General features: G+C 48.4%; 1 protein-coding gene, 1 long non-coding RNA gene and 3 other non-coding genes across 5 annotated transcripts; all 5 read right to left on the reverse strand.

Annotated features, from left to right (window-relative positions):
- Positions 1 to 4,024: 4,024 nt before the first annotated feature.
- LOC148004884 (uncharacterized) lies at positions 4,025 to 14,340 on the reverse strand. The gene is made up of 3 exons (XR_015625783.1): positions 14,031 to 14,340; positions 7,955 to 8,123; positions 4,025 to 4,066 (listed from the first exon to the last, which is right to left on the reverse strand). It is a non-coding gene; the product is annotated as an uncharacterized LOC148004884 (long non-coding RNA).
- Positions 14,341 to 14,680: 340 nt separating this feature from the next.
- On the reverse strand, positions 14,681 to 20,057 carry Rpl3 (ribosomal protein L3). The gene is given in 10 exon segments (NM_198753.3): positions 14,681 to 14,784; positions 14,902 to 15,021; positions 15,133 to 15,228; positions 15,500 to 15,601; positions 16,256 to 16,416; positions 16,900 to 17,086; positions 17,373 to 17,508; positions 18,251 to 18,419; positions 19,092 to 19,284; positions 20,028 to 20,057. Coding segments are annotated over 10 exon segments (1,212 nt in total). The 5' UTR covers positions 20,031 to 20,057; the 3' UTR covers positions 14,681 to 14,739.
- Snord83b (small nucleolar RNA, C/D box 83B) lies at positions 15,304 to 15,397 on the reverse strand. Its single transcript, XR_015626234.1, has one exon. It is a non-coding gene; the product is annotated as a small nucleolar RNA U83B (small nucleolar RNA).
- LOC120094021 (small nucleolar RNA U82P) lies at positions 17,509 to 17,563 on the reverse strand. The gene has a single exon (XR_015626233.1). It is a non-coding gene; the product is annotated as a small nucleolar RNA U82P (small nucleolar RNA).
- Positions 19,556 to 19,619, reverse strand: Snord43 (small nucleolar RNA, C/D box 43). Its single transcript, XR_015626222.1, has one exon. It is a non-coding gene; the product is annotated as a small nucleolar RNA SNORD43 (small nucleolar RNA).
- Positions 20,058 to 22,703: the final 2,646 nt, after the last annotated feature.

Below are 22,703 nucleotides of genomic sequence, written 5' to 3' on the forward strand. Positions count from 1 at the left end.
GCAGCTCCCAGAAGCACGGAGCACCCAGCACCACCCCAGCACGGGTGTCCCTCCAGCACCGCGTACTCCCGCCCAGCACCTCTCCCAACACCCATCTCTTTCTAGCACCAAGCCCCCATCCCAGCACTGGTGTCCCCCAGCACCCAGTGCTCCTGTCCCCATCATGGGCATCCTGTGCTCAGTCCTGTCCACTTCTACTTGTGTCAGGTTGATGCCCTGGTTCCTGCTCACCCTAGAATAGGAAGCGTGTGCAGCTGGGATTTTTAATTTCTTGCAGGGTGATGTACGGAGGGACATGAAGAATCAAGACCAAGATGATGTGGTTTTTAACTCCACCTGCCTGAAAAACTGGTCCCTGTAGCTTCTTCCCTTGAGAGATAGCACTAGGATGAATGGTAGCCACCCCTGCCCCATGGGTATCCACTTCTGTTCTCTCACCAGAAGCCCAGACTTCTGTTGACCTTCACAGAAACGGGGGCCCAAGTGAGAGGCCACCAGGATATACATGCTGCTCCATCCCCAATGGCTCCCTGCACTGGGTGGGGTGTCATGTTCTGTACTCTACAGACTGGTGTGGTTTAACTTAAGCAGCCAGCAGAGAGCAGTGCCAGCCATTAGGAAGCTACAGTAGTGGTGCCCGCCTTTGGTTACAGCACTTGGGAAACGGAGGCAGGTAGAGCTCTGCGATTTTTTTTTTTTTTTCGGAGCTGGGGACCGAACCCAGGGCCTTGCACTTGCTAGGCAAGCGCTCTACCACTGAGCTAAATCCCCACCCCCGAGCTCTGCGAATTTAAGGCCATCTTGGTCTACAGAGCAAGTTTCAGGACAGCCAGAGATATACAGAGAAACCCTGTCCGGAAAAAAGGGGGAGAGGGAACAGAGAGAGAAACAGAGAAACAGAATGGGGAGAGGTAGGGAAGGAAAAAGATAGGAAGGAAGGAGAGAGAGAAACAGGGGGAAGCAAAGAAGGAAAAGGAAAGAAGAAGAGGAAGCCACAGTTAATTGTGCCAACAGCAGCTTCAGAGAGGTGGTGGGAGGCAGATGGGCCCAGGACTAGCTTAGAGACAACAACCGTGCCCCATCTGAGCATGGGTAACATTTGGAACCATCAAAGTCCAGTCATTCCAGGGTTATCCACGACATTGATGGAATCATTTCTCATTGCTTCGAGCTTCCGTAGCCACATGCTCTGGTTCAGGCTTCCTGCCTCCTCTCACCGGGAGGAGCCCAGAGCCCTCTCTTTGGATAGACCCGAGAATGAGAGTGACTTGTACAAGGTCACACAGCCGGCCAGGTGTGAGTACAGGGTCCATGTCTGCCCTGGAGAAGTCCTGCCTTACCCTGACCTCTGGGCGCTCCAGGACTGCTTGGGAAGATCTGTTTGTCCCCAGAACACGAACCCCACACCCATACAACCTACTGAGAGGTAGCCAGAAAAGAGACTAGCCCCTGAAGGCTCCCAGGAAGAAGTGTTCCTGGCGCTGAGCCAGAGGAGCCTGAAGCAGGGTAAACCCCACCTGAAGTCACTGTCTCCCCAGTGGTGACATCATTAGCACAGCTGGAGGACTGAGCAAGTTGAGGCAAAGCCAACTGGGTGTCTACAAACACATCAGTAGTAAAAAAAGAAAAGAAAACAAGCAAGCCACATCACCAGCCCTAGTCGGGGGGCTGAGCGGGTCACGTGACTTGAGAACCAGAGGCCATTGGGTGGGAAAGGTATTCTGGGTTGCACAGCAAATCAGAGGCAGGCCCAGGTTAGAAGCCAGTCTCCCGGCAAGGTCTGCTTTCCAGGCCAGCACTCTGGGACTATGGCCCTCTACTTTCTCCTCATACTCATGGAACTCTGGTGGAGCCTGGAAGTGCCTCTCCGGCTTTAAAATGCAGTCCAGGGACTGGAGAGATGGCTCAGCCGTTACACGCACTAACAGCTCTCTGGAGGACCCAGGTTTAACTCAAGCACTCAAATGGTAACAAACACTCGGCTGTAACTCCAGTTCCTGAGGGTCGGCCGCCCCCCTCTGGCCTCCTTGGCCACTGCATGCATGTGGTAGACCAACAACAATACACCCAAACACATAAAATACCAAAAACAAGAACAAAAATCTTTCCTAAAACAAAATAAGGGGCTGGGGATTTAGCTCAGTGGTAGAGCGCTTACCTAGGAAGCACAAGGCCCTGGGTTCGGTCCCCAGCTCCGAAAAAAAGAATCCAAAAAAAAAAAAACAAAATAAAATAAAATCACTTCAGACCCTCACTCACCTCTCCAGATGTTCTGTCACTGGCGAGCGTTATCACAATACACTTTTCAAACCAAACTTCAGGTTGGTTTTTGTTTGTTTGATTGATGGAATTGCTTTTTCAAGACAGGGTTTCTCTGGTGTAGCCCTGGTTGGCCTGAAACTTGCTATAAAGGTGCACATCTCCCCACCTAGCTAAGTTTAGGCTTTTTCTTTTCTTTTCTTTTTTTCGGAGTTGGGGACCGAACCAAGGGCCTCGCGCTTGCTAGGCAAGCGCTCTACCACTGAGCTAAATCCCCAACCCCTGCTTTTTCTTTTTAAGACAAGGTCTCATTATGTAGCCTTAGCTGGTTCTGTTTGCTGTGTAGACCAGAGAAGCCTCAGAGATCCTCCTGCCTCTGCCGCCCAAGTGCTGGAATTAAAAGTGTATGCCACCATGATGTTTGGCCTATTTTAGATTCCCCCCAACAACTGTGTCACTGGGTCTCATGTAATCCAGAACTGGCCTTGAACTCCTGCTCTTCTTGCATCCACTTCCTGTGTGCTGGGTTTTTTTTTTTTTTTTGTTCTTTTTTTTCGGAGCTGGGGACCGAACCCAGGGCCTTGTGCTTCCTAGGTAAGCGCTCTACCACTGAGCTAAATCCCCAGCCCCTGTGTGCTGGGTTTACAGGTGTGGGAAAGCACACTGAGCGAGAGTGCTATGTTTACCCCACAGCAAGCGGCAAATGCTGCAACACTGCCTCCCTCCCACCATGGATCAGACATTTAGCCAGCACGCTATGCCACATCAAAGCTAAGAGCAGGGCTCTCTCTCTAGAGACCTACAGAGTAGCCACCTATGTCCCTTGGGCCCATCCTTCATTCTTTGTAATCTGCACCCTGTTCCCCTCTCAACCTTCTTCAGTCCATCCTCCATCAATATCCCATAAGTCTTTCTAAACTTAAAAGAGAGGCTGGTGGGCTGGAGAGATGGCTCAGAGGTTAAGAGCACTGGCTGCTCTCCCAGAGATCATGAGTTCAATCCCCAGCAACCATATACTCATAACCACCTGTAATGAGATCTGGTGCCCTCTTCTGGTGTACATGTATACATATAGGCAAAACACTATACATAGTAAATAAAAATATAATAATAATAATAATAATAATAATAATAATAATAATAATAATAATAACAATAATAATAAGTAGAAGAGAAGCTGGAAAGATGGCTCAACAGTTAACACCCACTGCCTTCTTCTTGGTTCCCAGGCATCTGCAACTCCAGTTCTAGGGGAACTAGCGCCCTCTTCTGGCCTTCACTGGCACCACCATGCACTGGAGGCACAGACATACACGCAGGAAAATTACCAATAACACGTAAAATAAAAAAAAAATTAAAAAAAACCTAACCGTTGAATCCTGCCCAGCGGAACCTTCCCACCCTCAGGTCTCTGCCTTCATGTGTGCCTTCTTTGGGACTGGTCCGGACACTGTGTCTCCTTCCTAACCCTCACCATTCATTTTCTAGACAAGGCGCCTTCTCTGGGAGACCCTCTGGTCCCACCTCCCCCATGATGCAAGCTCTGCCCTCTCCAGTACCCACTGGCTATATCGTCCTATTAAGTGCTTTTCGCCTCACGTCTCCCCAACACAGGGTGTCCTTGCCGTGGGAAGCGACCCCGTGTGGACAAGGTTTCTTTCTGTCGGTCTATATCCCAGCATTCATTGCAGGCCTGGAATGTAGACGTTCAATAAAGTGTAGGATGGGTAAATCATGGCTTCCATAGGAGAGTACAGAACACTCAAGCTGTGGTCATTTGTGCCCATGGAAGACCTTTAATGGCGACCTAGGAGGGAAGGACAAAGTCAGAAACTGTCTCTCTCCAACCCACCTGCCAAGTATCTCCAGGACATAGCTTCTCTTTTCCCTCCTTCGATCCCCACTTCTAGCCTCTGCCTAGCCCTTCTCGCAGCAACCTCTTGCCCCAGGGTTTGTGGTGAGCAATCAAGAGGAATTCCTGGCCCGGGAGTCAGAGGAGGCGCCCCGGCAGGCTGGCAGGATACAACAGTAAGCATATGCCAGGAACTCTTCCAAATTCCAGCTCCCACGGCCCTGTGCAGAGCCGCCAAGTGGGGCCAAAAGGGATGGGAGCACCCCTGGAGCAGGGGGACGCTTGGGACATTGTACGGAGCAAAGAAGACAGGCAAGTGTGGGATGCAGCAGGGGGAGGAAATTACAACCCCAGCAAGAGGCAGGCAAGATGGCATCAGTCTGTAACCATACACCAACGACCAGGGAAAGGGCAACCCCCAAAAGGTTAATTAATATGACAGCCATAGGAAAACTCCTGGCTGGGCCCAGAAAGTTCTGGTTGCTCTTGCCCTCAATGGGACAAGGCTAACCTACCCCCTAGCTGTGCCCAGGACCCCAGTAATTCAGAGATGTCTACAAGAGGGCTCTAGACACGCTCAGCCATTCTACATGCAGTGGCAAGAAGGGTCCAGGCACAGAAGCAGCACTTGGAAGGGTCTCTGTTAACTGAAGGCCAGTCTGGTTTACAGATCAAGTTTCAGGACAGTCAGGACTGCACAGTGAGATTCTATCTCAGAACAAAACAAAAATAAATAAATAAATAAATAAATAAATAAATAAATAAATATATAAATGGAGAGAAAGGGGTTCAAGAGATGATGGCTCAAGGGTTAAGAGCAATGGCTGTTTTCCCAGAAGACCCAGGTTTGGTTCCCAGCATCCACATAGTAACCCACAACCATCTGTAACTTCAGTCCCAGGATATCTGATGTCTGCTTCTGGCCTCCTCAGGCACCAGGCATGTACAAACTGCACATTCATATACACAAGTAGGCCAACACTCATATAATAAAAATAAACTTAAAAAGAAAGAGAAGAAGGGTTGGGGATTTAGCTCAGTGGAAGAGCGCTTGTTTTGCAAGCGCAAGGCCCTGGGTTCGGTCCTCAGCTCTGGAAGAAAAAAAAGAAGAAGGAAAAAAGAAAGAGAGGGAGGAGAGAGGGCGAGGGAGGGGGGAAGAGGGAGAGGACAGAAGGGAGGAAGGAGAAAGAGGAGGAAGAACAGGATGATCCCAAGGAAAAGAACTTGTCTCCGGGCCACACCCTTGTCCCTTTTATTCCCCTTCCTGGGTCTGGTCCAGGTGTGATAGGTTCAGACAACAGCTCCTGCCCAGCTGTCAGCACCCAAGCTATCACCAATGCCCGCACAAGTGTACCTGGCTTGCCACCGTCACAGATACCATCATCCTGCCCACACTTGCAGTGTGGCCTTGGCAGAAATTTTTTTAATTAATTTATTTATATTTTATGTGTATGGGTGTTTTGCCTATATATATGTGTGTGTGTGTGTCTGTGTGTCTGTGTGTGTCTGTGTGTGTCTGTGTGTGTGTCTGTGTGTGTGCAGTGTGTGTATACAGTGCCTGCAGAATCCAGAAGGCATCAGATCCCCTGGAACTGGAGTCACAGACTGATGTGAGCTGCCATCTGAGCGCTAGGAATTGAACCAGGGTCCTATGGAAGAGCAACCAGTGCTATTAACCACTGAGCCAACAAGTTTTCCCAACCAGAACATTCCAGGAAGGACCATTGACTGCTGGACCATTTTCCATTCTATCTCTGAGAATTTCGAGATTCAGATATTCTCTGAAGCTTGGTTTGCTCCTTTCCTGACCTTCCAGCTAAGGTCAAGTCTAAAACCCAGACAAGGATTAGAGTAACAGAAATCTGGGGGCTGGGATTTGGAATGCAAGGCCCTTAGAAGCTGAACCCCTCCACCCCCAATCGTAATCTCCTGTGCTCCAGACAGGAGCCCCCTGACCCTTCCAGCCATGCAGACTGGTGTGCTGCAGCAAGACAGGACATGTGCTGGTTGGGAACATCAGGCTAGTACCTTGAGCCCGGGCTGCAAACAGGACAGGACAGGAAAGAGACAGGGCATTCGTGAGCAAATCCAGGCTGCTGGAGGCCTCTCCTTACCTGAGAGGCCAGGAGAGAAGGAAAGAGCAGATGGAGCAGATGCCAAAGTGTTGGCGGAGGGTGTGTGGTCACTGGGGGTGGCGGGATCTTTCCCCTGGAATTTTCCCCTGGCAGGAAAGGCCCACCCTCCTAGGAATGGATAACAGTCCCTGGCATCTGGCCCCCGAGGCTAGATGGTTTCTGACAATCCACCATTATTATCCTCCCCGCCTCACCCTAGGCTGATGCAGAGGGAAAACTGAGACAGGCAGGAAGGCAGGGTCTCTGGCTAAATTCAGAATCTGACTCACCCTCTGGAAGACTCCAGTTATCTCTATCCCTGAGTACCCAGCATTCAAACTGTGAGAAGGGCTGGAGAGATGGCTCAATGGCTATGAGCACTGGCTGCTCTTCCATAGGGCAGATAGGGCATGGGGTTAATTCCCAGCACCCGCACGAAGGCTTGTAATCATCTGTAACCCTGGTTCAAGGGGACCCAATTTCTTCTTCTGGTTTCTTCAGAAACCAGGCCTGTCTGTGGTAACAGACATACATAAAGTCAAAACACCCACATCCATAGAAATAAGAAAGAGAAAAATTGCTGAGCAATGGTAGTGCAGCCTTTAATCCCAGACCTTGGGAGGTAGAGGCAGGTAAATCTCTGGTTCAAGGCCAGCCTGGTCTACAGAACAAATTCTAGTACAGCCAGAGTGGAAAGGAAAGAAAAAGAAAAGAAAAGAAACAAAAAAAAGAAAGAAAGAAAGAAAGAAGGGCTGGAGAGATGGCTCAGTGGTTAAGAGCACCCGACTACTCTTCCAGAGGTCCTGAGTTCAATTCCCAGCAACCACATGGTGGCTCACAACCATCTGTAATGGGATCTGATGCCCTCTTCTGGTGCGTCTAAAAACAGCTACAATGTACTCATATAAATAAATTAAATAAATCTTAAAAAAAAAAAAGAAAGAAAGAAACAAAGCACCCCCCCATAAAAGGACAATAAATCTTTTTCTGATAGAAAAGAACTTATTAAAAAACAAACAAACAGGGGTTGGGGATTTGGCTCAGTGGTAGAGTGCTTGCCTAGCAAGCACAAGGCCCTGGGTTCGGTCCCCAGCTCCGAAAAAAAGAAAAGAAAAAAAAAAAAAAACCAAACAAACAAAAAAAAAAAACAAAAAAACAAAACAAAACCAGAAACAGGTCAGGAGAGCCCCTGGCAAGGCAGGTGGGAATTAAAACCAGAGGGGGCAGCAGTTTGCCCAAAGTGTGCCAGCGTGCTTCTGCTCTTCACGATTTGTCTTTGCTTAGAGGTTGTTTTTCCTTTGTTTGGTTAATTATATGTCGTCTCTCTTTATTTTGAGGCAGGATCTCATGTAGCCCAGGCTGGACTTGAACTCCTTATGATGTTGATGTGATCTCTTGCTACCACTTTCCAAGTATGGCAACGGAAGTGTGCCACAATACCCAACCCACCATTCTCATATTGTTCCTTTGAAGGCTCACTTTCAGATCCTCTCCTCTAGGAAGCCCTCATGCCTCATCCTCCCCTGGGTCGGGTCCCTTTGCACCTTACACCTTTGACACTCCTCCCATGACTCCCTGCTACCACAGGATGAGGTCTAAGCTCCCTCCTGTGGCTGCTCATGCCTAAGTCCCATGAGCCTGGAGGCTTGCTGTCTCTCCCTAGTTCCCTCTCTCCTCTTCCACTGACCAGTTGGAGTTCTCCCTGTGGAACTCCCTTCTGGAGTCTTACCTGGTGTCTCTCTCAAGCCCTTGGCTCAGTATACAGCACACTTCTGCTTTCCCTGGGGGCAGGGTTGTGTGCCCGGAGCCATCTGGAACTCCGCCTGACAGGTCTTAGATTGGGCCTGAGACCCAGTTCCAGGGGTTCAGTCACTTGCTCAAGATCACACAGTAGGTACCTGAGGTGGGAATGGGGCCTTTTAGGGGAAGGGAGGACAGAGGAAACAAACCCCACAGCCCTGGGAGTCACAGGGCATCTAAGCTAGAGATGACAACCTAACCCTCTCCTCCGAGGTCCAGAAGCCCATTATCTCGGAGGCAACGCCCCCACTGACCCCAGTCACACAGACACACTGAGACAGGATGGGCCTGTCTTCCTGAGACACAACCATCGTCCCCAACCCCCAACCCCTCACCGCAGGATGGCTTTGGAGAACACTCTGCAGCCCAAGCCATTTTCAGTTCATCTTTTCCTAATTTTGCTTTGAGGAAGTCACTGTGGCTGGGCGCTTTCCCCTTCTCTCACGCACTCCCAACAGCTTCTTTTTCCACTCCCAAGTCTGTCTCTTCGAAGCTTGGAGGATGGTGACCAAAACAGAGGGCCCTGCCTCATAGGAGAGCAATGAGAAGAAAGAAGCAGGCGCTAGCAGTGGGAGAGAAGGGGTAGCAGGGAGCAGCCTAGAGTGCCTCTTCTTTGCACAAAGGCCCTGAGGCGCAGTCAGCTTGCCATAGCTTAGGGCGGGGACAACATCACCTCAGCTACCTTATACATGCCTCAGTCCACAGATCTTTCAGAGGATTTTTTTTTTCTTTTTTCCTTTTTTCAGAGCTGGGGACCGAACCCAGGGCCTTGTGCTCGCTAGGCAAGCGCTCTACCGCTGAGCTAAATCCCCAGCCCCTCAGAGGATTTTTTTTTTGGGTGGGGGTACAAGAACAATAGGCCCTAACTCCAGGAGGTGGCATGTGGCTGGGACCCAGAGCCAACAGCAGCAAGTGTGGTGGCACAAAGACAGACATCACACAAGGTGAAGGGACCCAGAGAACAAAAGCCCACTGGTGACCCTGGAGCAGTGAGCATTCAAGCAGGCTTCAGGAGGAAGGGCCACCAAGGGGTCATCAGAGTGAGCCCCTTTGCCAGTGTGGAAGAGGGTGAACATGCATGCAAGGGAACAGCCTGTGCCAAACTGTAGGGTGTGGGTTACTTGCTTCCCTCCCCTAGTGCATGAGCCTAGGAAAAACTGCCCTCACTCGGGCCTAGGTCTCTGCTCTGGGATCGGGGTTCCCTTAGCATCTGCCTCCCCAGAAATGAAAAGTAAATGGGACAGCGTGAGACATGAGCCAAGTGTGGCCTACCAGGCCGGGGTTTTCTCATCACCCAGCTCATCCTGGTTTGGGAAGAAGGCTCTGTGTAGACTGAGATGTAGAGTCTGGATCTGGGCGGGGAGGAGGTGACTGGTTCCCACACCTGGCTTTCTGCTTATTATTACTATTATTATTAAGTGTGTGTGTGTGTGTGCACATGCGCGCGCGTGCATGTTTGAGGTATGCCACAATGCACAGATGGAGATCAGAGAACAACTCGCAGTACTTGGTTCTCTGCTTGTGGAAGAGGATCAGAAGCTCTAGTGGTGAAGAGCACTGACTGCTCTTCCAGAGGTCCAGAGTTCAATTCCCAGCATCCACATGGTGAGTCACAGCCACCTGTAATGGGATCCAGTGCCCTCTTCTGGTGTGTCTGAAGACAGCGACAGTGTACTTATATATGATAAATAAATAAGGGTTGGGGATTTAGCTCAGTGGTAGAGCGCTTGCCTAGGAAGCGCAAGGCCCTGGGTTCGGTCCCCAGCTCCGAAAAAAAGAACCAAAAAATAAATAAATAAATAATAAATCCTTAAAAAAAAGTTATAGGTCTTCCTTAACTACATAAGGGGTTCAAGGCTAGCTTGGACTATATGACTATCTCAAGCAAACAAAACCCAGCAACAACACAATAACAACGACAAAACCCTAGCTTATCCAAGCTGATGAACTTAAACACACAGTAGGCACATTATTTGACCATACCTATTATGTGCCTGCATAAACTGCTCTAACACAGTCCATTCTACTGGTGAACAGGCCATGGAACAGGACAAGCAGCAGGTATAAGCTGTAGAAGTCACTAATGTAGCTTCAGGCTGCTGTGACCAGTGTACAGTGTCCATTGAAGACGGAAAGGCCATTCTGTGTCAGAGCTTCCTGACTGCACAGTACTCATTCCATCGAATTAGTTTGCCAAGTGGAGTGCCTGGGCCCTGCCTATGACTGACTCTTTTTTTTTTTTAATAATTATTTATTTTATGTATATGAGTACACTGTAGCTGTCTTCAGACACACCAGAAGAGGGCATCAGATCCCATTACAGATGGTTGTGAGCCACCATGTGGTTGCTGGGAATTGAACTCAGGACCTCTGGAAGAGCAGTCAGTGCTCTTAACCACTGAGCCATCTCTCCAGCCCCTAAGACTGCCTCTTGTTTTTTGTTTTTTTTTTTTTTTCTTTTTTCTTTTTTTCGGAGCTGGGGACCGAACCCAGGGCCTTGTGCTTTCTAGGCAAGCGCTCTACCACTGAGCTAAATCCCCAACCCCCTGCCTCTTGTTTTATGAATCAAATCAAAAGGTCTGGGTTGTAGCTGGGCACAGTACTATGCGCCTGGGATTCCCTAGCACTTGGGAAGCTGACTTAGAAAGACCAGGATTCAAGGTTAGTCTACATTGTGAGATCCAGGCCAGCCTGGGTAACCCCATCTGAAAATAAAGATCTTTGGGGTGCAAGGCTGAGCAGAGCTGTTCGTTATCCCCAGGCGCATTAGCTTGGTTCTTCTCACTGCTTTGCTTCTACAGACCAGAAGAACCAAGTCACCTGCTTACAAGACTGTTCAGACATCCAGCAAATATTTAGAGAGCTGGAATGGGGCTAAAGGGCATGCCATGAACCAACACATAGTAGGTGCTTCGTAAATGTTGACATGAAAAATGTAAACCAGGGAAGGCCTTTCAACCAGGAGGGCCTTGCCTTAGAGGAAAACAGTACCAAAATGTTTACAGGAAAGAGATTCTCCCAAGCCTGGGTCTGACTCCCTCCCAATTCCTGCTCTATGTCTTGAACCTTGACTTCTAGAAACAACACTTACTACCCCAGCACTCAGTAGGCAGACACCAGTCTGGTCTACAGAAGGAGTTCCAGGACAGAGAAACACTGTCTCAGAATAAGACAAAACAAAACAAAACAAACAAACAAAAAACAAAACAAAAAGACCAGACAAACAAAATGAACACCACCTACCTAACTACTCTGCCATTTTCAATTGGCTTGGGCTGCTGGGATTCCCCAGTGCAAGACCCAAAACTGAGGTCAGAGGTGAGCTGGGAACCCGCAGCTCTCCAGCAGAAGGGCCAGGTCTACCAGGGATGACTGACTTGGTTGTTTAACATGCCTTAATGGTGAGGTCTGGTGTGAAGAAAGGAGGGTGGTGACGGTGTCAAGGTGCATATGGTGTGTACGCGGGGACTGTGGCCCCTTTGCTTAGATTGTCATCTGTGGAATGACAGGATAAACCTGCAGAAGCACAGGTCAGCCACTGTCACCTAGTATCCTGTGTCATGTCCCAGGCTGGGTGCTGCTGGACCGGCAGCCTGCTTGAGGAGCCAACTGGCCAGTGGGTGGTGGCTGCAGGGATGGGGAAGTGACTGCTTCAGCTCTCTTTAGTCCCTTCCCTCAGCCTTTGACTCTGCCGGGCTGAGCAGAACTCACGAGGGGAGAGGGAGTCTCCCCTCTTCTCCATAATCACACGAAGGCCAGTGACCCGGAGCCACTCAGGGACCCACTGTCATATCTGACTCCTCTATGCCTATTGTCAGGGGTGAGTACCCCATCACCCCCATTTGTGAAGGAAGCATACGTAGCCCACGGATGATCTTAGGGAGGGTGAAAGGTAGAGAGATTCAAGCGGCTACTGGGAACCACACCCCTCTCTCCCTCATGGAGCCTTAGTGGCTCTGTTTGTTGTGGGCGGTGGACACAGTAATCAGGTGCTTTCCTGGGGCAGCATCTGCCTCCAGCTTCCCTACACCAAGGAACAGTTAGCCTCTCTCTGCCTCAGATTCCTTCTATGGGCTGTCAGGATCATATGTGCACTGAAGCAGGCCTGTGTATGAGTTGGAAACAACAGCTGTAGAGACTGAAGAAGCCTGGCCAGAGGGGTCATACACAGCTCACCAGGCGAACTGTCTCCCCCATCCCCCAGCGGGTAGGCTTTACAGCTGGCTGCTCCTAGCAGAGTGGTCTTCATGGTGCCTGGGCTCAGTCACAGCAGTGCCCACCCCACAGCTGATCACTGTGTACCCTTAAGCACACTGTTTCTCCTCTTCCAGATTTGCATGTGTTATCACTGTGGGGTAGGAATGAACCCATTTCAAGGAGTGGCCGTAAGGATTCTGAGGGTGTGAATCTCAAGCCAGACAGGGAGAAGGAATTATGAAGCTCTTAGGAGTTGGCCAGCAGCTGGACCAAGGACCGGGCCCTTGTTAGAGAGGCAAGCAGGCCTTCAGTAGAAGTAAGGTTGGGTAGAGGAACCACAAAGCCTCAGACAAGTAATTGCTTGCTGAGAGCTGGCAGAATGACTTTCTGTAGTACTAGGGAAGGAGGCAGCCTGGAGCCATCCACCGCCCTAAGACTGTCACCAGGATCCAGGTCATAGCACTTTGTGGTGAGCCCAGGCGGCAGCTAGCTGGCCAAGGCTGCCTCCTTGGGCAGTCCTAGGATCTGGTTGAAGACACGGGTTGTTGTGCCTTTTAAGGCAATGACGACTCCGCCGCCACTCCCCTGTTCACACTCGTGGCAGATTCTCAGCAGGTATTTTTGTTTTTCAAGATTGGAATGAAACTCCTTTTGTCAGCACAGGATTCCAGTGAGAGGCCTGTCTGCGGGTTCTGGTGAGAGGAAAGCCTGAAAGGAACAAGCCAGCCACAGGCACAGGAGACACACCCTCCAGGACCTACCCCGGGAAGGGTGGGGAGAGGCCATGATCCAGTCACTCTAGTCCAGTGACCTGAAGAAATGCTGGAGTTTCCCACCCCGGTACTGATGTTGTACTTCACAAATTTGAGCACCAACTGTGCACCAAGCTCTGTCCAAGGGAACCTGCAGGTAACTTGAAGGACAGACTTTTTCAGCTCTCCTCCCTCAGTCCCAAGAGCTCAATCCACAGAGCTTCTGCACTTGCTATTTCCTTGAGGAAATACCAGAGCTTCACCTGATGTCTTCTACTCAGGCCCCATCACTGGTCAGCCAGGGACCTGTTATTTGGTCTTTTCCGCATTTATAATCTGCTTCCCCACAGAAAGGGAGAAACTGCCTCAAGTCTGTTTCTCCAGTACTTCAGCCACAGTGTTGGTGTACAGCAAACATCACCTTCCAAAGACTAACCTGGCCTTGCCTGGTATTATCTTGGGGCTGCAATCTTGGGTTAGGGCCAGCCTTCTGACACTGAAAATGAGGGTAATGGTTTAGTTCCTAATGTCCACATGGTGGCTCACAACCCCAGGTTATCACCTATTCTTTGTCTCTGCAGCCATGCACATGGTGCTTTTACTAAATATATACCCACATCCTGAGATGCAGGATATACAAATTTTAATTCTAGCACTTGAAGACGCTGCAGTCTCAAAAGGTAACCTTACCTGTAGCAGAGCAGAAACAAGTCCACTGATAGGGTAGTCAGCTTGCGGAAAAAGATCACGCTCTCCAAAGGACTTTTTTTTTTTTAGACTTATATAAGTACACTGTAGCTATCCTCAGACACACAAGAGGACATCAGATCTCATCATAGATGGTTGTGAGCTACCATGTGGTTGCTGGGAATTACACTCAGGACCTCTGGAAGAGCAGTCAGTGCTCTTAACCTTTTAGCCATCTCCCCAGTCTCCTCCAAAGGACTTTTTTCCGGAGCTGGGGACCGAACCCAGCCCTTGCGCTTGCTAGGCAAGTGCTCTACCACTGAGCCAAATCCCCAACCCCCTCCAAAGGACTTTCTAAGTACACGTTACCTTTTCTATACTTGTGCCCCTAAATCTGGAGGTCTGTCCTGATCATACTGGCCACATACCTAGAGATGAGGCCATTGAGAGCCATACTACTGGGATTAGCGGACAAAAGGGCGCCTCCTTCAGGCCTAGTAGGTTCCTAAGAACCCAAACAAGGGGAGAGCTTGCTTGAGATCCCAGGAAGCTGGCCTCACAGCTGAGCTGGGTTTTAATCATGTTCCACACCCACCCCAGGTGTAAAGCCGTCTAAATCACTACTTCGGCATGGACCCAAGAAGCCTCTTCCCATGTAAGGCTGCACTATGGAGTCCGGAAGCTAAGGGGCAGCTTCAGAACAATGAAGACAATGCTGCATCATAATGTGGTAGTCCATAGCAACCTAAACATCTTTGAAATATATATATGTATATATATGTATGTATATGTGTGTGTATATATATCAAACCCTTTGTATACTAATTTTTTATCAGGCCTAGGGCCTTACCAATACCACCTAAGGAACAGTAGAGTTTGGCTAGTTAGTGTTAGCCAAGTTCTGTACAGTGCTGGATACAGAAGACGTGATACAGGTAAGTTTGCATTAAAAAACTGTTTCAAACCAAGAACAAGAAACTAGGCCATGCTGGCCATTGCTCAAGGAAGAGAGAAACCAATGTTAATTGAAAATATTTTATTGATGAGACCCCACCAGCTGCACAAAGTACTCCTGGCATCAGGCACCTTCCTCCTTGGCAATGCGATCTTTCTTGAGCGGTCCCTGTGGAGGAGAAATAGCAAAGCTTCATTATTCCTGCAAAGGAGGCCAGCAGCCCAGACAACACCAGGCAGCTAGGTGCCAGGTGCCCCGTGCCCCAGGGCCTGGGGAGGTCCTTACCATGAATGCTTTCTTTTCCTCCATGGTCTGGAAGCGACCATGCCCGAATTTGGAGGTGGTGTCAATGAACTTCAGGTCAATCTTCTCAAGAGCCCGACGCTTGGTCTGGACCAGCAAGGACTGTGGGCCAAAATGAAAGTCAGTGACTGACAACACCCTGACACCTAGCGCCAGCTCCACAATTCCCCAGCTTAGCCCCCCCACCTCCCCAGAGCCCAAGATCAGTCTTACCTTCCGGAGAGTAAGCACTCGCTTCTTGGTTCCCACCACACAGCCTTTGAGCATGATGAAGTCATTGGTCACCTCACCATAATGGACAAAGCCACCCTAGAGAATCACAGAAAGAAGGTATTGGTCAGCAAGGCCAGTTAGCCATATCACAGAGCCACCAGGACCAATAGTGCTGTTCTCAGAAGGAAGGCAACAGGGAATGGTTCCTCAGTCTCACTCGGGCGCTGTGCCCAGCGCACATTCCAGAGTCTCATCACAGAACAGCTAACCTGAACATCTTTTTCACCTAAAACTCAAGCACAGCTAGTTACTGTGCAGGAGCATGGGTGGCAAGCATTGATCCCAGGGGTCAGCTGCCAGCACTCACCAGTGGGTTGATGCTCTTGTCAGACAGGTCGTAGTCAGTAGATGCATTGTTCTTGATCAGCTTACCATCCTTGATGAGGTAGCCTTGACCAATCTTGTAAATCTGTATGAACAGATAACAATTGAAAAGGCTGTCCTAAGAACCAGCAGAAGCACCGAAATGCTGGCAACTAGTAGAAACAATTGTTGAATGACAGGCATGTAGTCCCAACACCTGGGGACACAGGTTAAGAGGCTGCTCTGTCTTAAACCACAGGAGACGGGGTTGGGTCTCCTGGAAGCTCAGTGGTAAATCCCCTGGATTCAGTCCTCAGATCCGAAAAAAAAACACGAGACAAGGGCTGGAGAGATGGCTCAGCGGTTAAGAGCACCGGACTGCTCTTCCAGAGGTCCTGAGTTCAATTCCCAGCAACCACATGGTGGCTCACAACCATCTGTAAGAAGATCCGATGCCCTCTTCTGGTGTATCTGAGGACAGCTACAATGTACTTATATATAATAAATGAGTAAATCTAAAAAAAAAAAAAAAAAACACGAGACAAACTCAATGTAGTAGGTATGGTAGCAACTCGTGCCCTGGCAATCCTGATAATCTTCCAGGCAGGTACAGGGCTGACAACTTGTCCTATGCTGCCATTATCTCAAAACACATGAAAGCTGCTCAAAAATTAAAGGTAGGCAGTGCCCTAGATCTATGGTTCCAAAGACCGTTTCATGGATCTATCTGAGAGACATGCAGGATCCCAGTTAGCCTTACCTTCTTGTTGATCTCTGTTCGGTGATGGTAGCCTTTCTGCCCAGCTCGAGCCACAGAGAAGGCTACACGGGCAGGATGCCAAGCTCCAATACAAGCAACTTTGCGCAGACCTCTGTGGGTCTTTCGGGGCAGCTTCTTTGTATGCCAACGACTGGTCACCCCTGGAAAATATATGTTAACTCTATCATAAGGCAGCTGGGCAGTCCTGTCTTTTCTATGAGTTAGAATATTTGTGATTAGGTTATTGATTACACTCAATTACCAACAACGGGTAAACATGCCTATCAATTCAATACCAATTCCACACTTCTGTCCTATTTTAAGTAAAATCAGACGGGTGTCTCCCTAAATATCTACATTTGCAGTACCTATGGCAATATGTATTGCTATATACATGAACTGTGACCAAGTTGCCATGTATTTATTAGATTGAGGCAGTTTTAATTAACCATATTTGGCCACCTGGCTTTGGGTCCTCTAAATGTCATCTCTCTTCAGAAGGGCATTAAGTTCACTCCCTAAAAGCTGGCCACGCTGACCAGGGACTGTTCTCAGAAGGCAGGCAGAGGGAATGCTTCTACAGGCCCAGCACATTCCATGGGCTTGCTCACACTATCACCCACAGAAACTACAGCAAAGCTCACCTTTGTAGCCTTTGCCCTTTGTCACGCCAATGACGTCAATCATCTCATCTTGCCCAAACACCTGGTTCACAGGGACCTGCTGCTCCAGCCTCTCTCGGGCCCAGTCTAGCTTCTCAGCTACAGTGCCCCCATTCACCTGGATCTCCATCAAGTGTGCCTTCTTCTGGCGCAGAGGAAGCAGGCGCATCTAAAAGAAGCAGATGTAGCTTAGATCAGGTTGATGTCAGTAGAAAGCTTTCACCTGGAAGCTCAAAGCCAAAAGCCTTTTGCCAGTGGTTGGCAGACTGTCAGGATGAGCTACTAAACAGTTCCTAACCAGCAGTGTTTAGAAAATACATGGCCCAAGCTCACACCATCATTTCTGGTCAGACATGCATTAAACTACCTGGAATCAAGCCTATTATGGTGCCACAGCGCCCTCTGCTGGTCTAGATTAACAGTAGTATCTAATCCTCAGACCACAAAATGCTTACCTGAGTGTGAGCAATTATGCGGATGACCTGGCAGTACTTCTTCATGCTGTTGAAGTCCTTCTCCAGCTGCTTCTTGCCTGTGTCATCTTGCCATTTCTTACAGTACTTGGTAAAAGCCTTCTTCTTAGATTTGTGCCTTCAGGAGCAGAGCACAGTTGGGGAAGGGGCCTGGTGCAGGCCTTCATCACCCTTTCGGTGGGCGAGAGGAAGGCAGACTGGCACCATTTGGGGATGGGGCTCTTTGCCGGCTTCTAAGGAGCCTTTTCCACCGGCAAGCGGAGCCTGGATGAAGCTCATCGGGCAGAGCCGAGCGGAGCTGAGCAGAGGTTCACAGGTTAATGTAAGCCACAAATATACACAACACACAATTTTTGCTCCAGGGTACTGAACTTCTTTGTGAGAGGGGCAACATCTCACAGTACTGGGAAACAGGGACCCAGGTCAGAGGCAGGGGACTTAGTACAGACAAGGTTTAAAGGCCAGCATCTAATACTAAGGTCTAAATGCAAAATGATGTGTCTGTTTCCCAGCTGCCCTGCCATTTTTCAGATCCAAAGCTACACTAACACTTCAGCTAACCAACACCCAAGGGTAACACTCAGGTTCTGGCTCAAAAAAAGCCAAGGTCTTAAAAAAACCCTGGGGCTGGAGAGATGGCTCAGTGGTTAAGAGCATCGACTGCTCTTCCAGAGGTCCTGAGTTCAATTCCCAGCAACCACATGGTGGCTCACAACCATCTGTAAAGAGATCTGATGCCCTCTTCTGGTGTATCTGAAGACAGCTACAGTGTACTTGTATATAATAAATAAAAATCTTTAAGACCCATCTCAGTGTCCCTTAATTCTGGGGCAGCCCTTGGGCTGAGTCAAGTTTCTTACCAATTCTTATAGAAACGCCTTTTACACTCATCGCTGATGTGCTCAGCAAATACAGTCTTGAAGGTCCGGAGGCCTCGTGGGGTTTCTACATATCCCACAATACCCACAACCACCATGGGTGGGGTTTCCACAATGGTCACAGCCTCCACAACTTCTTTCTTATTCACCTCTGTAAAGACAGACATAGGCATCAGTGAGGCCACAAATACCCGAGGACTTTGTGTCTACTTTGAAGGGCCTTCTGCCTCTGCACCATTAATACTGGACCTTCCACGACTGCTCTTCTCATCCGGACTCTCCACCAAGTGGAAGCTTCTAACAGTTGAGCCCAAGACACATCAGGAATGCAGCTAATCTAAAGCAGGCAGTACGCCAGGTGCTGACTACCAGCGCTGTAATAGCAGCAAAAGGCCATGTGTTTTCATTTCAGACTGTCTCAAAGCGCAGCTTCGTCACAGGCCTTAGTTCAGGTCTCTTCATAACTTGTCAAACATACAGTTGCTAACTATCTAGAAAAAGTTGCAAGTAGGCAAAAATCAAAGCTCAAGGGATCTTTTTTTTTGGTTCTTTTTTTCGGAGCTGGGGACCGAACCCAGGGCCTTGCGCTTCCTAGGTAAGCGCTCTACCACTGAGCTAAATCCCCAGCCCCTCAAGGGATCTCTTGAGTCTAATATTGTCTATCCTTTAATAGGACCTGGGTTTGATTCCTAGGTAAATGAGCCTTTGTTCCAGATTAGCACAAAGCACCATCGGATGGAGGTCACCTACTGTTCTTTGCAAATTTACTGTAACTACAGGCATAATTACACACAACCCCAAGTTGGACAAGTTTTGTACATACTAGATCCTGGCCGGTCAACTTCCCGGACAATGTGGGTCATGCCAGCCTTGTACCCTAGGAAGGCTGTGAGGTGAACAGGCTTGGAAGGGTCATCCTTAGGGAAGCTCTTCACTTTTCCACGATGCCGGCTGCTGCGCTTCCGAGGCAAGAAGCCCAAGGACCCATGCCTAGGAGCTGAGAATTTCCTGTGAGACTGAGGTAAAACGGGAGAATCACTAACAATGCTGTGAGAAGACTTTCCCATCTCTTACCATTAAGCAAAAGAGGACTCCACTTTTGTCCTAAGATAGACTGCAACAATACTAAATGCTTTAGTTCTAGAGTTTCAACGAACAACTAAGTGACGATACTAAAATCTCCTAAACAAGTTACCTTTGGGTGAATTTTCAGGAGTCACCACTAAATGGCAACATGGCCGACAAAGGCACAGCCTATTACAAGTAGGCCTCTAGAACTCCCAAAGCCAGATCAGAACATGACAATCAGCACAGAGATTCTGCCCGCCCGTCAAAGGATTCATCATTTGTGGCTTCTGGGAACTCCAGAGATCCTTCCTTTCTTGGAACCACATTCCAAGGTGGATTCGACCAAAGTTGCAAAACGTCTCAGGTTTAGTCAATGCATTCCTGAAAAGCCCACGGCCATCCCTACCAGGCTAACCATGGGCCCAAACCTCGAATAGGCCACAAAATAGCCAGTTCTACTAGAGTCCCTTAGGATTGCGCTCAATCAAATGGCTGTCCCAGAGGCCCAAGTCGGTCCCACACGTTTTCTATAAACCCATTTAGGACCCTGGATATAGGGATGGTCGCGGCCCGTCCACTGACTCCCTAGAATAACCTCTCAGTATTGGTGAGGCCGGGATGGCGCCGATGGTAGGCCGATACAGTCAGGCCAGCGGAAGACTATAGAGGAAAGCATCACAGTCGTACATACCATCTCGCCGCCACACGCCGCCGATAGAGATCGAGCAGGCGCTGGTGCAGGCTATATAAAGCCACTCGATGGCTCCGCCTTCTCAGCGTGCGAACGTGCTGCCGCAGTGGACGTCGGGTCGAAGGGCACGAATGGAACATCATTTTACACACGTTTCCCCGCCCCCTCGGGATTGACAAATAGCGTTTGTACGGAGGGTGGTTGGGTTCAAACTTAGCGAAACGCTTTTGAATGTAATGAATCTACGGCGGTCTGCAGCAGCCAAATTTGATGAGGAAGAAAAATGAAGGCATTGTGTTTCCCGTCACCTCTAGAACGGAATCACACAGTGCTAGTCCCTTCGGTCCCACACAGCAACGAAACAACGGCGTTTTGAAGCAGGCCTAGTGTGATACAACTGACTGTATTGCTCTTGAGAGCTCTTAAGATAGAAAGGCTGAATGAAACTGCTTTTTTTTTTCTAACCAGTGATTTTGATTTGACAATGACTTGCCTTTAATACGCCATGATTTTGGGTACATCTCCCTCGAGTCCTGTCTCTGCCATTTCAGTCCCCAGATGCCGTTCCCGTTCATAATTTTCAGATTTACAAACGTGCGAAGTTTTTTTTTCCCTGTGTGTACGTAAGTGAGCCATGTGCGTCCCTGGCGTTTTCGGAAATCAAAAAACTGTCAGATCCCCCTGGAACTGAAGTTATAGACTGTTGTTAATGCTGTGAACTAAACCCGGTCCCGTGGGATGACAACAAGTTTTCTTTTCTTTCTTTTTTTTTTTTTAAGATTTATTTATTCATTTAATGTGTATGAGTACACTGTAGCTGTCTTCAGAAGTACCAGAAGAGGGCATTGGATCCCATTACAGATGGATGGGAGCCACCACGTGGTTGCTGGGATTTGAACTCAAGACCTCTGGAAGAGCAGTCAGTACTCTTCACCGCTGAGCCATCTCTTCAGCACCCGGCAACAAGTTTTCTTTTTTCTTTTTTTTTTTTTTTATTACACACCAAGCAACCTTTTATTTGACATAAAGTTCATTTTCAAAATTTAGATATGAAGATCTAAGGTGACTGGAAGTTCTCAGCCATTACTACCGTACCTTAATATGTCTTCTACTCTTCAACAGTCACGAGTTCAGTCGTTCCCATCTGACCCTGCGGTGGCCAAGGCGTGGCGCGGCCTCACATCGTATCGATTTCACATGGTGGCCGGTGAGCTAGCCTTTACCACACTTCTGCAGAGTTGACGGCCTGCGGCCAGCACCATAACCGCCCTTTGTCTCCCGCATCTTGATCGCTCGCAAATAGGGGCCCCAAGTCATTCGCACACTCCTACTACATACGAGCATCCAAACAGCAGCAAAAGAGGGCAACAAGTTTTCTTAACCACTGAACCATTTCTCCAGATCAAGAATTTTAGTGAATTTATTTTTAGTACAACATAGTTTTATTAAAAAAGAAATTTAAGGGGTTGGGGATTTAGCTCAGTGGTAGAGCGCTTGCCTAGGAAGCACAAGGCCCTGGGTTCCGTCCCCAGCTCCGAAAAAAGAACCAAAAAAAAAAAAAAAAAAAAAAAAAAAAAGAAATTTAAAAAATTCTGATAGTGGAGGAGCACTACTTAAGGATACTATTCTTAGTAAGTTCTTTTTTAGTTTTATATGTATGAATGTTTTCCTCATTTATGCATGTACACCACTTAAGTGCAGTACTGAAGGGGTCAGAGTACTGGGGAGATTAGAAGAGGGTGTGGGATCCTCTGGAATCAGAGTCACAAATGGTTGTTGTGCTTGGAACTAAACCTTGGTCCTCTGCAAGAGCCCTTAACTACTGAGCCATTCCTCCAGTCCAAAGAAGATTTTTTTCTTTTTTCTTTTTTTTAAAAAGACCTATTTATTTTATGCATATGAGTACACTATAGCTGTCTTCAGACACACCAGAAGAGGGCATCAGATCCCATTACAGATGGTTGTGAACCACCATGTGGTTGCTGGGAATTGAACTCAGGACCTCTGGAAGAGCAGTTGATGCTCTTAACCGCTGAGCCATCTCTCCAGCCCTTTTTTCTTTTTTTAAGATTTGTTTTTTATGGGGCTGGGGATTTAGCTCAGTGGTAGAGTGCTTACCTAGGAAGCGCAAGGCCCTGGGTTCGGTCCCCAGCTCCGAAAAAAAAAAAAAAGAACCAAAAAAAAAAAAAAGATTTGTTTTTTATTTATGTGCGAACGCTGTCGCTGTCTTCAGACAAACAAGAAGAGGGCAACGAATCCCATTACAGATGGTTGGGAGCCACCATGTGGTTGCTGAAAATTGAACTCAGGACCTCTAGAAGAGCAGTCAGTGCTCTTAACCACCGAGCCATCTCTCCAGCCTTTCCTTCCTTCTTTCTTTTAAATTTATCTATTTTTATTTTATATGCATTGGTTTTTGCCTGCACATATGTCTGTGTGAGGCTGTCAGAGCTTGGAGTTACAGATAGTTGTTAAGCTGCCACATGTAAGAAGCTGTTGATTTTTGAGTAGGCTCTTTAACTGGACCCAACCAATGAGTCATTTGTGTGAAACGTATTAAAGATTAGTATATTTGAAGTAAACCTGAATTTTGATTGATTACAGTAGCCAAGCTCCATTCAGTTAAAGGAATCAATGACCCCATAATGCAAACCAATCATAATGTTTTATGTTTTA

The sequence above is a fragment of the Rattus norvegicus genome, chromosome 7, assembly GCF_021556685.1.
Source record: "Rattus norvegicus strain SHRSP/BbbUtx chromosome 7, alternate assembly SHRSP_T2T, whole genome shotgun sequence".
Lineage (NCBI taxonomy): Eukaryota > Metazoa > Chordata > Mammalia > Rodentia > Muridae > Rattus > Rattus norvegicus.